This window comes from Rousettus aegyptiacus, unplaced genomic scaffold (genome assembly GCF_014176215.1).
Source record: "Rousettus aegyptiacus isolate mRouAeg1 unplaced genomic scaffold, mRouAeg1.p scaffold_m13_p_12, whole genome shotgun sequence".
Lineage (NCBI taxonomy): Eukaryota > Metazoa > Chordata > Mammalia > Chiroptera > Pteropodidae > Rousettus > Rousettus aegyptiacus.
The window spans coordinates 34,982,412-34,998,382 of record NW_023416287.1 but is presented as its reverse complement, the minus strand read 5'-3'; the positions used below and the strand labels follow the sequence as shown (position 1 = coordinate 34,998,382).

Genomic DNA, 15,971 nt, shown 5'->3' with positions numbered 1-15,971 from the left:
AAACAGAAACTTTTAAATGTAGCTACAAAGGGAAAATACAACAGCTGAGGTCCTAAAAAGTCCTGCAGCTAACCTCTGTGCAACACTACACCAGGTAAGCTAGTGTTTTCCATATGGCTAAAGACTGGAACTGAAAGTGCTATTAGAACTAAGGCTTTACCATATAATGGCTTTCTGCTCATTTTAGACATACTACACCATGATTTTTAGAGCAGAATAAGGAAAGGGAACAAATCTAAAACAGGACAAGAAAAAATGGTACCCCTGCCCCAAAATAAAATAAAGTGTGAATGGAGGGCAATATATTAGTTGTAATTTTAATTAAATAATGAAAATCTAGGGGAAAAATTCTAGTAAATAATACAATTGAGCCACAGAGTGAAAACAGTAAGACTTTAACAAAGACCAGTGAAAAGATTTCCTTTAGGATGACAATGACAATACACACTGAAAACACATCCTTGACAACAGTCATTTAGATTTGAGGTAAATACAGTGGCAAAATCCTCTGAAAGAATATTTCTGACATAAAAAGGAATTAATATGTGGAAAAGGGATGTTCCACTCTTTCCACTCATGCCAGACTATTCCTATTTTCACCATTTATTCTCAATGGAATTACTGAGAAAATGGAAAAGAGAAATGGTGATAGTGAACCAAATGTAAATAATTTCCAAAGAGGCCTTAATAAATAACTTTAAAATGAGCATATTTAGGCTCTAGCCCTTAGCCAATGGTAAATATGGATTTGTTGGCTTCTTTTTCCATGAACAATCAAAAGGCAAGTCTGGAAAGCTTCAGAAGATGTAGTCCTCTAGAACTTCAGAGTATTTTATTTACTGAAGAATAGTTTCACTACTAATCTTACCTTCTTCATATTCTGTTGGCTACTCTACCAAGATAAATTTAGTCTTCATAGATAAAAAAGTATTTTCATAGCAGCAGGTCTATATCCATTATTGTGAAGTTTGCTTTCAAGGGAATTTGATGTTCCATCATAAATTATTTGCTCCCAAAAGAACTTCACTTGCAAAATGTCAGTAAAGTTCATAGCTCTCTATTAAAATTCGAGCCACTCTGTCATGTAAATACAGTTAGATGGTGAAATCTCACCACCTTCATGGCAGTCATCAAAAACCTTTAAAAAAGAAAAAAGTTTATATTCAAACTGAGGTATTAAAATTATAATATTAGTAAGTCTTAAATGTTAACTACAACTCAAATTTCTGTTGACAAAATATCCAAGACCCAACCATTTAAGCAATATTAAAAACCAAACTTTCAAATTCAAAGAGATTAGGACTATATTAAGAACATACTATAATAGGACCTGCTCAATGATGATAAAGTTAGTTAATGGGAGACCTTTTGCTGTAGCATTAAGATGACCATGTTCACCTACCTACTAGTGAAAAGCCTATCAGTGGGTAACAGGAATACAAGAGATCCATACATATGGATGACTTAATTTTGACTAACCTAATGTTTCATATTTAGTTAGCTACCTTTTGTTTTGTGAAGGGTACTGAATAGAATTCCCAATATGCTAGCCTTTTGTCTAGTAATTGAAACCAGGGCAGAGAGTGCTTAGAGATATAGAAAAGGGCTATTATAATGAAATAAAACACACTAGCAGTCCAAGAATATAAATGTGATGAGGGCTGGTACAGTGCCTATAGCTATATGGGAATGAAGAGTGCTGGGGCATGCTGTAGGCATAAAAACATTATCTCTTGAGTTTGAATCCTGGTTGTTACTTCTAAGTTATTTGGTCATCCTCAGCCTTAAAGGAAAATAACAGCTCCAAGGGATATAAGGAACTTTAAATGAGACCACATAAATCTTCAAAAATAAATCTGGTCCATGGTAGGTTCTCAACAAATCTCATTTCCCATCCTACTTAGGTTAAATGATTAATGCTTGTCAAAAATTGTCCATTTCAGGGCCAAGAGCAGAAAACACAAATTTCTTTAACCTGGTTATTCTAAGAATGTAATACAATGATTTGTTCATTAAATGTCATGGCTGTTTGATAGCTCTTGCTCAACCCTGAGAGTATGAGAAAACTAGGATGTGCTTGCTAGTTAAGTTTTGTGGCATTTGTACTTGGTAGCAGTCAAGTGTAAAGTCAAGTCACTTTAACTCACCGGGCAGAGTCCACAGGGGGCCCGTACCAAACCCGTGGGTGGGATGATTGGATTGACTGCCCTATATAGTTTCATATGTCCATCTACACTGCCAACTGTGCCTTCTTTTGCAGCGATGATAGTTATCTCCACTTTCCCATCATATATGAGTGTATTCAAGATGGTTTCAATGTCCTCCATGGACAACTCTACCTATAAAGGAGACATTAGAAAGGAAACAAAAATGACATGGAGACATTCTTTTGGAGGGTGTTATAAATAGTAAACGGTCACAATTCCTCAGTGAACAAGGGAAGCATTATGCTGGCAAGTAATTGAAAGCATGAAGAGGTTGAACAATGGCCTAAGTTAGCACAAACCATGGAAATACTAGGGACAGAAATCTAACTTCATGCTAAGTTTGACATTTACTGATATTTTCACTCTCCTAAGTAAAATCTAGAAGTCTTGTAACACTTCTTTGGCAAGAATTTAATGAAATTTATCAAATACTTGAGCAGAATAGACATCAAAAGCTTTAGTTCAAATTCCTAGTATTTTATAAATGAGAAATCTAGAAAATGAAAATGACTTGTTCAAATGGCCACTCCAGTTTCTTCTTTGATCATGAAAAGCATCCAGCAGTGTCTATATATCGGTCTTCAAAAGACTGCATTGATAACACCACTTATAAGAGGGAAAATACCAATAAATGACAACTGATGTGATGACTTATGCTTAGCACGTATATGCCTTTGAAAGTCAAGAACATGTCAGAGCAGACTTGAATTTTGGTAGTGAAATGCACTGTCAGGCCTCCACTCTGCTGGTCTATACATATCCCAAATTCAAGTTCATATAATTCAGACAGTGCTGATGGTAATGACCACCTTTGCCTAACTGGCTAGGGATAGTACTTTCTTAAAGTGGGTTCTGCAAAATGTTTGCAGGAATCACCTGAAAAAAGGGCCTGGGTCAAGTATGATTGGAATACATTGTAAATTATTCCTATGATGGGTAAGTTTTCTAAAATAAGATGAAAATTAGAAACAGTTCCAACCTTGCTGATCCCCAATTCACAGATATATTTCCATACTTCATGTGATGAAGCAAATGAACTATTTCTTTGTATCATTGGATTCTGTTTGCTTTCTCGTGCTGTTTCTGCCTAAGGGTAGAAACAAATCTCAGCAAGAATACTGTTTTCTTAATACAGCTTATACAGAGTGAAATCAACAGAACATATTTTGTTTAGTAAAAGTACCAATTTTAATATTTTCAATTTCTATAAAATGATATACAAGATTAAACATTCTTAATGAAAAAAACTTAAAAAAAAAAAAGATAGTTTTCTCAGTTATGCCTCACCTTGGTTTGTAAGAATTTAAAACACTGTTGGTTAAGCACCTCTACAAATTCAGATTCAAAATCCTGGTCGCTGTACCAGGCTCCACCAGTCACAGACCGGTCTGGCTGCAGGTTATAGAGCATATACACCTTCTTTTTTGATGCCTAGGAAAAAACATGCATAGCTGATGTGGTTACAAGATAACAAAGTCATCCAAAAATAAGATTTTAAAAAAGCCCAAAACATATTTTAGAGCAGTGTTAGATTTACATAATTATTGTGAAGATGGTATAGAATTCCCATTTACCTATGCTCAGTTTTCTCTATCATTAACATCTTACATTACTAGGGTATGTTTGTTATAACTGATGAACCAATATCGATATTAAAAGTCTAGAGTTTAGTCATACTCCCTCAGTTTTCCCCTAAAGTCCTTTTTCTGGTCGAGAATCCTATCCAGGATAACACGTTATAGTGAGTTGTCATGTCTCCTGAGGCAAATTTTAGTTGTGACAATTTCTCGGTCTTGTTATTGATTAACTTGCCAGTTTTGAGAATTATTGATTGGGTGTTTTGCAGGATGTCCCTTAATTGGGATTTGTCTGATTTTCTAATGATTCGAATGAGAAAAGACCACAGACATAAAGTGACCTCATCACATCATATCAAGAGTATTTGACTGTTACCAAGTGATGACCGATCATTACCAATATAACTTATTAGTGTTAATGTTAACCTTGATCACCTAGAGGGAGATAGGGTTTTCTCCACTGAAGTTACTTTTTTTTTCCTGCCTTTTCCTTGGAAGAAAGTCACCGTGCACAGCCTACACTTAAGGATTGGGAGTTACATTCTACTTCCTTGAGGGTAGAGTATCTACATAAATTATTTGGAATTCTGCATGGAAGATTTATTTGTTCTCCCCTATTTATTCAAACATTAATTTATCAATGTGGATTCATTGATATTTTATTTATTTTATTTATTTTTATATTTTTAGGTAAGGCAACTCTTAGTTGACCTCACAAATTGTAAGGACCTTGTCAGCTTACAATCCCTTTTTTTTTTTTTATTTTTTACACCTATAGCACCTGGTCTTCCTAGGTGGTCTCCCACCCAAGTACTAACCAGGACCGACCCTACTTAGCTTCCGAGGTCAGATAGGATCGGGCTTTTCAGGGTAGCATGGCCGTAGACATTAATATTTTATACTCTGGGTAACAACTAATACTTTAGATTGAAACCTTGAAAACATCATGCTAAGTGAAAGAAGTCAGACACAAAAGACCACGTATTCTATGTTATAGAAAGTGTCCAAAGTAGGCAAATCTAGGGAGACAAAAAATACATTAGTGGTTGTCAGGGCCTGGGGGAAGGGTGGATCAGGGAGGCTGAGAAGTGACTGCTAAAAGAGTCACGTTTTGGGGTGATAAAATGTTCTAAAATTAGAAGAGATGATGGTTGCACAACTCTGAATATACTTAAACCCAATGAATTATACATTTTAAAAGGATGAAATCATATCTTAATAAAACTATTAAGAATAAAAACGTAGGAGAATTGGAAAAAATGAAGCTAGGGGATAGGTATGGGGGGATTCATTATATTATTTACTCTTGTATATATTTGAAATCCATTAAAATGTGGAAGAGAAATAATATTCTAACTTAGGGAGTGTTATGACATAAATACCATTGGTAATGAAATGACTGATAAATTCTTATTTGCTGAAATCTGGATTCAAGCAAACTTTAGTCTAGGGCAATCCTGGCTCCTCTGACACCTAAATCAGTGAGGACAGTAGCAGATGTCCCTAATGGAGCCAACTGTGGAGCACAGAGCCCCCGAAGGATGTGATGGGTGGGGTAGAATGAGGAAGTGGAGAAACACCATGTGTTGGAACAGATACTCCATCTAGGCAGGGATCTTTCTCTGACTTGTTTACTAATGTATTCTAAGCACCAAGAACAGTGCCTGGCATATAGCAAATTCACAATAGATATTGGTTCAGTGAGCAATATGCCAAGATAAAGTAAACTATCTTACATACCACAAAACGTTTATGACTCCAAAATTTTTTCCTGACAAGAGTAGTTTTAAAATTAAGTAGGCAGTGACATACTTAAGCAGCATCTCCAAACCAAAATCAGCTAAGTTTTTAAAAATCTTTTTTGATCAGTTGTTTTAAATCATGATAAAGAAAAATAAAAACCTGAAATATATTGGAGCAATATATATACAATCAACATTTGGGAGAAGAAAAGAGAAAACTACTCACGGCCACCGACTTAACAGCTTTGATAAGCTTTTTACTTTCCAAATTCTTTAGAATCTTGTTGATTTCTGTTAATGGCAAATTACTTTTGTATCGGATATCTCTGCTCCATATTCCTATAAGAAAGTAAAGTAAAATAAGTAGAACACCACAGGATTGTGTTTATAATCCTGTTGCTTTTACCTCATTCCAAAACTAGCCAAATATACATGTATATATTCCCAGAGCACAGGTATAGGAAAAATCAAGTGACTTAGAGGAAGAAACACAAATAAAGGAACAAAAAATGCAAAACAATACATAAGTTAAATGTTCTATTTTCTAACTGGAAATTTCTTGGAATCCTAGTGTGGAATCTTTTTAAAAACATATGAAAAGGACATTTTTGTAATGCAATAAAAATCTTGAATATTATTAACTTATACAGTCAAGTGCTGCATAATGATGTTTCAGTCAATGATGGACAGAATATACGATGGTGATCCCATAAGATTATAATGGAGCCAAAAGATTCCTATCACCTAGTGACATCACAACTATTGTAGCTGTCTTAATGTCAAAATACAATACATATGTGTTTGTGGTGATGCTGGTGTAAATGAACCTATTGAGTTGCTAGTCATATAAAGAAAGGTATAGCACATACGATTGTGTATAGTACATAAATACTTAATAATAAATGACTATGTTACTAAGTATTTTACTTTTTATTGTGATTTTAGAGTGTACTCTCTATTTATAAAAAGAAGTTTGCTATAAAACAGTAGGCTGTGTTACACTGGTAGCAGCTTCATAATTTTATGTTTACTGTATCTCTTGGCTGTGCCGTTTTCTCTTTTGCTTGATTTAATCTTGTGTTATTTTGTATGGTAATATGCTATTCAGGCTTGTAGTCTAGGAGCAATGGGCTATACGAGTGGTCCCCAACCTTTTGGCACCAGAGACTGATGCTCCTATGAGAATCTAATGTCTGATGATCTGAGGTGGGACTAAGGTGGTGATGCTAGCACAGGGGAGAGGCTGCAAATATAGATGAAGCTTCACTTGTTCGTTCACCACTCATCTCCTGCTGTGTGGCCTGATTCCTAACTGGTCCGTGGCCCAGAGGTTGGGGACCCCTGGCTATACCTAGCCTAGGTGTGCAGTACTCTATGATGATAAAATCACCTAACAATGTATTTCCCAGAATGTATCCCCTTCATTAAGTGGTGCATGACTATACTGTCTCTTCCATCCCCTCCTATACCCCAACCTCTGTTTTCTATAAATTTTATTTTAGATTTTATATGTGTAAAACAAACTTAACTTTGGGTCAGGGTCAGCTGCCATCCTCAATGGAGAGCAAAAAACCCTCTATGTGAGCACCTATGTCCATTATTTATACAACACTATATTTGGGAGATGGAAAATATGAAGATTGTAATTCTTATAGCCACTTAAAGCCCTGCACAGGAAGCTATGATTTTTCTTTCAAAGAAAGAAATAAGTGTTACATGTGAAAAGGGAATTTATGTAAAAATATTTTGTATGTTCTTCCCAGTGTAGAGGCATAATGAGATAGGAAGAATTTTTTAAAAAAATAGAAAATGGTTCTTTCATAGGTCTACTTTTAAACTGTTAATTTAACTTGCTAACTAATATAAAAATTATGTGTTTTCAGATTACATCTAATTGTTAAAGCTTATAGATCAAATAGACCCTAAATTGTAAGAGCAATTTAGATATGGTTCTTCAATGAAGATAGGAGAGGAACTAAATAGCTGTTGAAGGACCTACGTTGGATACTTCCCCAAACCAGAGAGATGTTATTATTCACAATTTACAGATAAGATGAAGACACTAAGGCTTCCAAAGTTTATAGAGTGAGGATTAAAAATGAACCTTAAGTTTTAATTTATTTTGAATAGATAATATATTCATGTGATTCAGAATTCTGAAGTTTCTTTCCATCCCTGCCCACAGATACCTAATCCCACCTCCTTTGAGGCAACAACAACATTGCTCCTGGATATCCTTCAAGCATATGTATGGTATATATGTTATATTTTCCTTTCCTTTTTACACAGTGGCAGCATACTGTACATACTGATCTATACCCTGGGAAGCCAGGACTCAGGCCTTGTATCTGGTCCTAAAAACAATGTTTTTTCAACTTCTTCCTTCACGTACTTACCTTTATTTCCTGCATCCTCAATGATTTGATATACTAGTTTTTCTTGGTTATCTGATCCCTTCATTTTACTGTAGGGGAATAAAGTAGAATTAAAAAGGCAAAGAGGCACAGGATAATCTAATAATCTACATGACTACTTAAATGCATTAACAGACAAGGTCATCATATCAACTTATTTACCAAAAGAAGAGCTTACCTTAAAAAGAATGAGACGGGGCTGTACCAGAATGAAAAGACATTCAAGATAAAATAAGTGAAAAAAACAAGTTGCAAAACAGTATGGATAGCATGATCCCATTTTTGTTAAGAAAAAAAAGGTTATATATAAATATATAATAATCTCTATATATTTATATATATGTGGAAGAAAAAATATATACCAAATTATTAATAGCAGTTATCTCTGGGAAATGGAACTCATGATAGGAGGCAGGGATGATATGGAGGACAGGTTTACATTATGCAGTTCTGTATTGGCTTTTTTCAAAAACATACATTACTTTCATAATTAAAATTTTCTTAACATAATTAGGTACTTACCCAGCATTCTGAGAATCCTTTATTCTATACAGAAGGCCTGTATTGCTCCTTAAGAGATCCAACTGACCCTGAAGTATTTTAGTAGACAATAGCAGTCAATTATTTTGTCAAATCCAATGACAAATGTTAATGCATTCTTTAATATTTAACACAGACTAAAACATCCTACCTCCCATAGTTATTTGTCAGTTCCTCACTTGAGATTTAAGTTTTTGCCTACATATCACATGCAGTGCATTTTTTAAAACTTAAATCTATATCTCATCATTTTCTAAAATATTAATACCTAAATAATTTCTTATATGCTAGATTTTGCCTTGGTTATGTAATCAATGCATAAAGAACTATAAACAATCAGCTTTAGGAGAGTTTAGTCAAGATGGCAGAGTAAACGCTGTGCTGGCCTTCTCTCACAACCACATAAAAATTACAACTAAACTACAGAATAGCCATCATTGGGAGTCATCTGAAGTCTAGCTGAACAGAAGTCCTACAACTTCTGGACACACAGAAGAGGCCACCTTGGCCTCTTCTAGGAAGAGCAGAGATGTGAAATGGGCCAGTCCCACATCTGCATGTGGTGGTTGAGAACTGGGAGAAATATCTCAGCTGTGGAGGTCCCCCCAGAGGAGCGGGCAGTCCAAGCCCCACAACAGGCTCCCGATCCAGGGTTCCAGTGCTGGAAAGAGAAGTCTCTACAACTTCTGGCTGTGAAAACCAGTAGAGATGTGGCTGAGTGAGATGCAGCGCCTCTGGAGTAGTAGATGTTCCTCTTAAAGGGCCAGCAAGCAGACACACTTGCTGACTGATTCACTCTCACTCTCAACTCTGGCACTGGGGCAGCAGCTCAAAAGGTGCCAGGGACATACAAGGAGGAACTGAGTTGTCTGGCTTCAGGGTGAAGGCTAGAGAGGCAGCTTTTTCTCAGAAGTGCTGACAGAAGGCATTGTTCCTCTGCAGAAGCTTCCCCTTCATGGCTCAAAGACCCAGTCAACCGCCATATGAGTCTTCCACAATGTAGCTATATGGCTAGTCTCCAGCCGTCCTATGTGGTTGCCCTGCCCTGGTGATTCCCTGAGACGATGCCCCTCCCAACTGGCAGGTCCACCCAAGCCACTTCCAATGGATTATTCATACAAACGGGCCTGTCTTGGCTTACACTGCAGACTTTCCTAAAACTTCTCAAAAGTTCATAAAACCTAAATAATTAGCATCTGGCCTTGGTGTGCCCCATACCTCTCACTGAGCAGCCCCAAGCCTAGCACTAGTGGCAGCCGGCCACGGTTTGCAGGTTAGCCTCTCAAGGCACTGCTAAGCCTAACATGGGTGGTGGCCATCTGCGGATTGTTTGGTGGCTTATGCTGGATGGCCCCGGGCAGAACCCAGGCTGCAGCTGAACTTGGCCTTCACCAGAGCCCCTCCCAGGAAGCCCCAGCCTGCATGCCCAGTGGTCAGCTTTGGTCTGAGCCAAAGCACCACCAGGGGTCACATCTGAGGATCACAAACCCAAAAGGCAGACAGGGCAGACACCAGAGTCCTGCTAAAGTGAATCCTGCTCTGTAGGGTCAACCCTTGCACAACAGCTCCTCCACTGGTCATGGCCAGTTCTTACAAGAAATCAGCCTGAGGGTCAATCCCTCTCACTGAAGACTAAACAGCAACCAAGGCTCAACTATAACAGGAGAGCACACACAACCCATAAAAAGGACATACATAGAGCACCTGACTCAGGTGACCAGGAAAGACTGCCACTGCACCACACAGCACACCTACTACATAAGGCCACTCTACTAAGACTGGGAGACCTAGTAGCCCTATCTAATACATAGAACAAACATAAGTAGGCAGCCAAAATGGGAAGATATAGAAACAAGTCCCAAACAAAAGAACAGAACAAAGCTTCGGAAAAAGAACTACACAAAATGGAGAAAAGCAATCTACCAGATGCAGAATTCAAAATCTGTTATAAGGATGTTCAATGAACTTAAGGGCAGAGTAGGTGAACTCAGTGAGAACTTTAACAAAGAGATAGAAAACATAAAAGTGGAGATAAAAAACATAAAAAAGAAACCAGTCAGAAATGAAGAATACAATAACTGAAATGAAGAATAAGAGGAATTAACAGAAAATTAGATGAAACATAGGATCGAATCAGCAAGTTGGAAGATAAGGTAGCAGAAAATACCCAATCAGAAGAGCAACAAGAAAAAAAGAATCCAAAAAAAAATGAGAACAGTTTAAGGGGCCTCTGGGACAGCATCAAGTATACCAACATTTGCATCATACGGATATATAGAGAGCAAGGAATTGAAAACCTATCTCAAAAAATAACTGAAAAGTTCTCTAACCTGGCAAAGGAACTAGACACACAAGCCCAGGAAGAGCAGAGAGTCTCAAACAAGATGAACCCAAAGAGGCCCACACCAAGACTCATCATAATTAAAATGCCAAAGGTTAAAAGAGAATCTTAAAAGCAGCAAGAGAAAAGCAATTACTTACCTACAAGAGAACTCCTATAAGACCGTCAGCTTCTCAACAGAAACTCTGCAGGCCAGAAGGGATTAGTAGGAAATATTCAAAGTGATGAAATGCAAGGATCCAAAACCAAGATTACTCCAACCAGTAAAGCTATCATTTAGAATCAAAGGACAGATAAAGAGCTTCCTGGATAAGAAAAAGCTAAAGGAGTTCATCATCACCAAGCCGGTATTACAGGAAATGTTAGAGGGACTTTTAAAGAAGGTAAAAGAAAAAAACTAAAAAATTTGATTAATAAAATGGCAATAATTACATATCTAGCAATAATTACTTTAAATGTAAATGGATTAGGAGCTCCAGTCAAAAACAAGGGTGGCTGAACTGACAAGAAAACAAGACCATTACATATGCTTTCTACAAGAGACTAATTTCAGATCAAAAGACACACAGACTGAAAGTAAAGGGATAAAAAAACAAAAACAAAAAAAGATGTTTCATGAAAATGTAAACAAAAAAAAAAAAAGCCAGGGTAGCAATACTTACACAAGACAAAACAGACTTTAAAACAAATGTTATAACAAGAGACAAAGAAGGATCCAGTAATTCCACTTCTAGGTATTTATTTGATGAAACCAAAAACACTACTTTGAAGGGACATGTGAATCCATATGTTCATTACAGCATAATTTACAATAGCCAAGATATGCAGGCCACTTGGTGACCATCAACAGATGAATGGATAAAGAAGAGGTGGTACATATATACAATGGAATATTAGCCATAAAAAAGAATGAAATCTTGCTATCTGCAACAACATGGATGGACCTAGAGGGTATTATACTGAATGGACTAAGTCAGACAAAGACAAATGTCTTATGTGAAATCTAGAGAACAGGATAAACAAACAAACAAGAGAAACAAGCTCAAAAATACAAAGAGCATTTTGATGGTTGTCAGATTGGAAGGTGGGGAATAGGTGAAGGGGGAGGGAGTAAGAAGTACAAATTGGTAGTTACAAAATAGTCATGGGGATATAGAGTACAGCATGGGGAATATAGTCAGCAGTACTGTAAAAACTATGTATGGTGTCGGATGGGTATTGGATTTATTGGGGTGATCACTTTATAAGTTATATAAATGTCTATCACTGTGTTGTCAACAATAATTGAAAAAAATAAAAATAGCATTTCCCCATGTTGCTATTATATATTGTTCTAAATGGTAAATTTTAAAATAAATTGCATTGCAAAATTAAAAATAAGCAACTTTAGAATAAAAATCTATATTCAAAAAATTCAATAAATATAAATATAATAAAAATATAACATATAGCAAAAAGTTCAAATAAAGGCTAACATGAATATCTTTAACCCAATGATTAAATACAATTTACAAAGTGATAGTGACATTTATCAATATATGTGTGATTTCTATTGTGTTACATGAAAATTAGGCAGAAAGGTCAACCAATGAATAAAAGGCCAGCAGTAGTTTTGTTTTTCTATAACAAATCGAAAGTAAAATAAAGCAAGTCTGACATGCTTCTGAATTTCCTTGGGTCTAAATTTCCTTACGGGCACCCAGATGGCTGTACCACTGGGCTTCTAGCAGTCTGGGGAAGTCAAGACAAAGAGAGGCCCAATTCTCACGTGTTAAGACTGGGCATACCCATGGCTTGGAAATGGGTTTACATATGGATGAATAGTAATACCTTCCTCTGCCCATTCCCACTAAGTGGCAAAATCAAACTGGAAAGATCAATTTGGAGGCTTCATTCAGTCATTTAATTCAGCTTATGAATATTTACTCAACACCTGTATTGCGATTGTTGTTTAGGGGAAAAAGCATGAACTCTAAAAGAGAATCACATAGCTAACTTGAATACCATCTGTTGGCATTAATATAGAGGTTAAGTAATAGGTGGGATGGGCTCTTGGCTTTGGCCCAATCTGAGGATTCAGGGAGGCTTTCTGGAGACAATAGCAGAGCCGAGTCTTGAAAGATAATGAAGAGTTAGTCAGTCTGTGAAGAAAGGGAAGAAAGGCCTTTTAAGCAGGAAAGACATGAGCAAAGGACCTGAGGTATAAAACAGCATGAGTGGCAGGGAACTAAAAACAATTTGTTCCCTCCAAAACCTAATTTTTGAGGCAAAATTATGGAAGATGTGGAAGGTGAGGAAGGTAGAGGCTCAATGTGGTCAACCTATGAGTTTGGACTTGAATCTCTAAAGTTGAGAGGGTTTTTGTCAGGAAAGTGACCTGGTCAGATCTGTATTTAACAGAGATCAGGCTGGCTGCCCTGAGGAAGATGAAGTCAGAAAAGCCAGCTAAGATGCTCTGTTAATAGTCCAAGTAAAAGCCAAGAGCCTGAACATATGCAGGGATAGTAGGAATGAAAATGAAAGGACAAATTTGAGACTTGTTTAAAATCTAAAACAGGCAATCCCTTGTAATTAATAATTACTCTCTTGCTTAAAATTCTTCAATAGCTCCACAACTACCTACAGCCTATAGCCAAAAGGGCTAGCAGTAGGTGGAGTTGCAGAGGTGGTGAAAGAGAGTTGTTGAGAATGATTTTCAAACAGAAAGGAAAGGGATGAAAGAATGGTCAGAGGACAAAAACATTTTCCATTGTTACAACCTCCAGCATCCTTTCCTCTATCCTTCCTGAAGCTGAAGACCTTCAACATGGTGAAATGACTAGAAATCACCAACATTCCTTTTTACCTGGTGCTAAAGCAGGGGTCGACAATCTGGCCCACTGTTTGTTTTTATAAAGTTTTATTGGAACACAACCAAGCCCAAATTTTTATGTGTGGTCTACAAAGCCTAAAACACATACTATCTGGCACTTTATAAAATGTTCGCCAACCCCTGAACTAGAAGCTTGAAACAACAGTTTGACAGAGCCCTTAAAACTCCAACAAAGGATCTCCATATACAGACCCCTCAGAACTCCAACAAAACTGGTAGATTTAAAAAGCAAATCAGCCTTCAGATGAGTCTTTAGTATAGAAATCTTTTACCTAGTTGCTACTAAGACAAACTGAAATGCTCTTAAGACATGGAGTTTTGATGATGAGGGGAAAAAAAGGAGAAATAGGTAAATTAGAACATGGAGTACATTACTACTTGGGGTGTTTTTGGAGAATGACATTAGAGCCCCAGGAGAACAAAAGAGGTTAAGAGCAGGTAGAAGGGTTTCATTGCAAATCCCTACTGCAGTGTCACGGAGGTGGAGCCTGCACTTCCTTTCAGAGACATAGCACTGATGACATTCACCTGGACTCATTCTTGTCTCTTAAATGCTCAGAGTGAGACTGCAGACAGTGATATCCTAATGAATTGGCTCCATGACTCACAGAAAAACCAGGGGGATATATTTCAGAGGCAATGGCCTAACACTAGCAGTAGGAAGCAAACAGGAGGTTAGAACAGAATACGTCTATGTGCCTTTATGTATCTTAATGACACTTAGATTAACAAATATGACAGTTAAAACAAAATACATTTATTTCACTCACCTTATAAAATAATATATAATTATTTCTTCTTTCCTCAGTTTTGGCAGACTGAACTGTTTCCTGCTTTAGAATCTTATCTGTCACAACTCAACGTACCTTCCCATGTTTTCATGACTTAATAATAATAGGAAGTAATGACAATTGTAATATATACTAGTTGGATTCATCTTACCATGGACAAAAGTCTATTGATGGCCACCGCCCGCTGCTGGGCTTCAATATGAGGCATTTCATTCTGAATTACTTGGTCTGTGATTCCATGAGGGAACTGGTGACATAATTCTATAATCCTAGGAACAAATGCATGTTTTACTTACTTCAAGAGGCAATTGGGGGAAAATACTGGCAGACCAATGTGAAATTGTTTTTTTTTCACATTTGGTAGATAGTCTGGTTTCTATGATGGAGGTTCTAAATCAAAGCATGTTAGAAATTGAGAAAGATGCTTTTGAAATATATGTTTACATTATTATCATTATTAAGGGAATATGTTTTTCCCACTAGCATGAACTTTTAATTAGAACAAAAATAAAATGAACACACAGAAAAAAATATTAATGCTAGAGCTTCAATTTTCTAAGATGCAACAAGGATGACAAAGTTAAGATATGCATTGGGGAACCATAAGTCTGCAAGCAGGAGGCAAATCAGACACTTTTGGCAGGAATCTAAAATTTGTTATATGACAAGTGAGTGAATTATCCCTACCATACAAAAATGAACCCATATCTTCACCCTGTCATGGGATCATTACATGTGTTATTCATAACGGCTGAGGAAGTTGGGGTCTTTTCAAACTATATGGTAACCTAAAAATAGCAGTGCACTGATAAAGCATGTAAAATTGGGAGAGGCCTTATGTGCCCTAAAATCGCGACTTAAAATACTGAACTGAAATCATTTTTGGATTAACGTTGTTTGTAATCACAAATTGCACCCAAACTTCGCCTAAACGTTCTGTCATGGGAGCTCCCATGGCTACGAGAGTGATCCTGTATTAGAACACGTATCCCCAAGCACCACGGGAGAAACACCGAGTCTTCTCTCTGAGCGTCGATCACCTTAAAGCCGGAAGGAAGCGTATCATCACTTCTCAAACAGCATCCAGAAAGCTATACAAAGTTGCAAACAGTCAAGATCATTTTAAACTTCTTAAGAGTTCTGGGCTCCAAGGGTAGGGATTCCAAATCCGGTAATGCCCTTCTTGCGCGCTCCCTGAACTCGCTCCGGTATCAACCGACGGTCCCTGGAGAAGGCTGCCCAAATGACCGTAAGTCTGCAAGCAGGGGCTTTCGAGCCGGGAACTGAGCCTCACTCACTGATTTACCTGTTTTCTATTTCGACCGGATCTGCATCGGGCGGCTGCACTTTCACCTTCACTTCAGCCATGAGGGAACAGGTCCCACTCTCGGGGGAAAGAGACGCACAGAGCACCCAGACGGCAAGTCGGGGAATACAAGAACTGGCGAAGACAGTTCCAGGACGGGGCGAGGGGCCTTCTTTCTCCT

At 37.3% G+C, this 15,971-nt stretch overlaps 1 protein-coding gene and 1 pseudogene across 2 annotated transcripts; both read right to left on the bottom strand.

Moving 5' to 3' along the window:
- Positions 1 to 291: 291 nt before the first annotated feature.
- On the bottom strand, positions 292 to 15,961 carry POLR3F (RNA polymerase III subunit F). Of its 2 annotated transcripts, none has more exons than XM_036229704.1 (9): positions 15,525 to 15,908; positions 14,636 to 14,753; positions 8,463 to 8,530; positions 7,923 to 7,990; positions 5,753 to 5,865; positions 3,495 to 3,638; positions 3,187 to 3,294; positions 2,148 to 2,339; positions 292 to 1,138 (listed from the first exon to the last, which is right to left on the bottom strand). In XM_036229704.1, the coding sequence occupies exons 1-9, from the start codon at positions 15,548 to 15,550 to the stop codon at positions 1,061 to 1,063; spliced, it is 915 nt and encodes a 304-aa protein (XP_036085597.1). In that variant the 5' UTR covers positions 15,551 to 15,908; the 3' UTR covers positions 292 to 1,060. The 2 variants fall into 2 exon arrangements, with proteins under 2 accessions (XP_036085597.1, XP_016001628.1); XM_016146142.2 differs by having other exon boundaries at positions 304 to 1,138; positions 15,791 to 15,961.
- Positions 4,554 to 4,671, bottom strand: LOC118610415 (annotated as a pseudogene).
- Positions 15,962 to 15,971: the final 10 nt, after the last annotated feature.

Coding starts and splice junctions, on each gene's coding strand:
- POLR3F (XM_016146142.2), bottom strand. CDS start 15,852: ATGGCTGAAGTGAAGGTGAAAGTGCAGCCGCCCGATGCAGATCCGGTC. Junction 8,531..14,635: donor TCAATAGACTTTTGTCCATG/GTAAGATGAATC, acceptor AAAATACTTCAG/GGTCAGTTGGATCTCTTAAG. Junction 3,295..3,494: donor TTAAATTCTTACAAACCAAG/GTGAGGCATAAC, acceptor TTCTACCCTTAG/GCAGAAACAGCACGAGAAAG.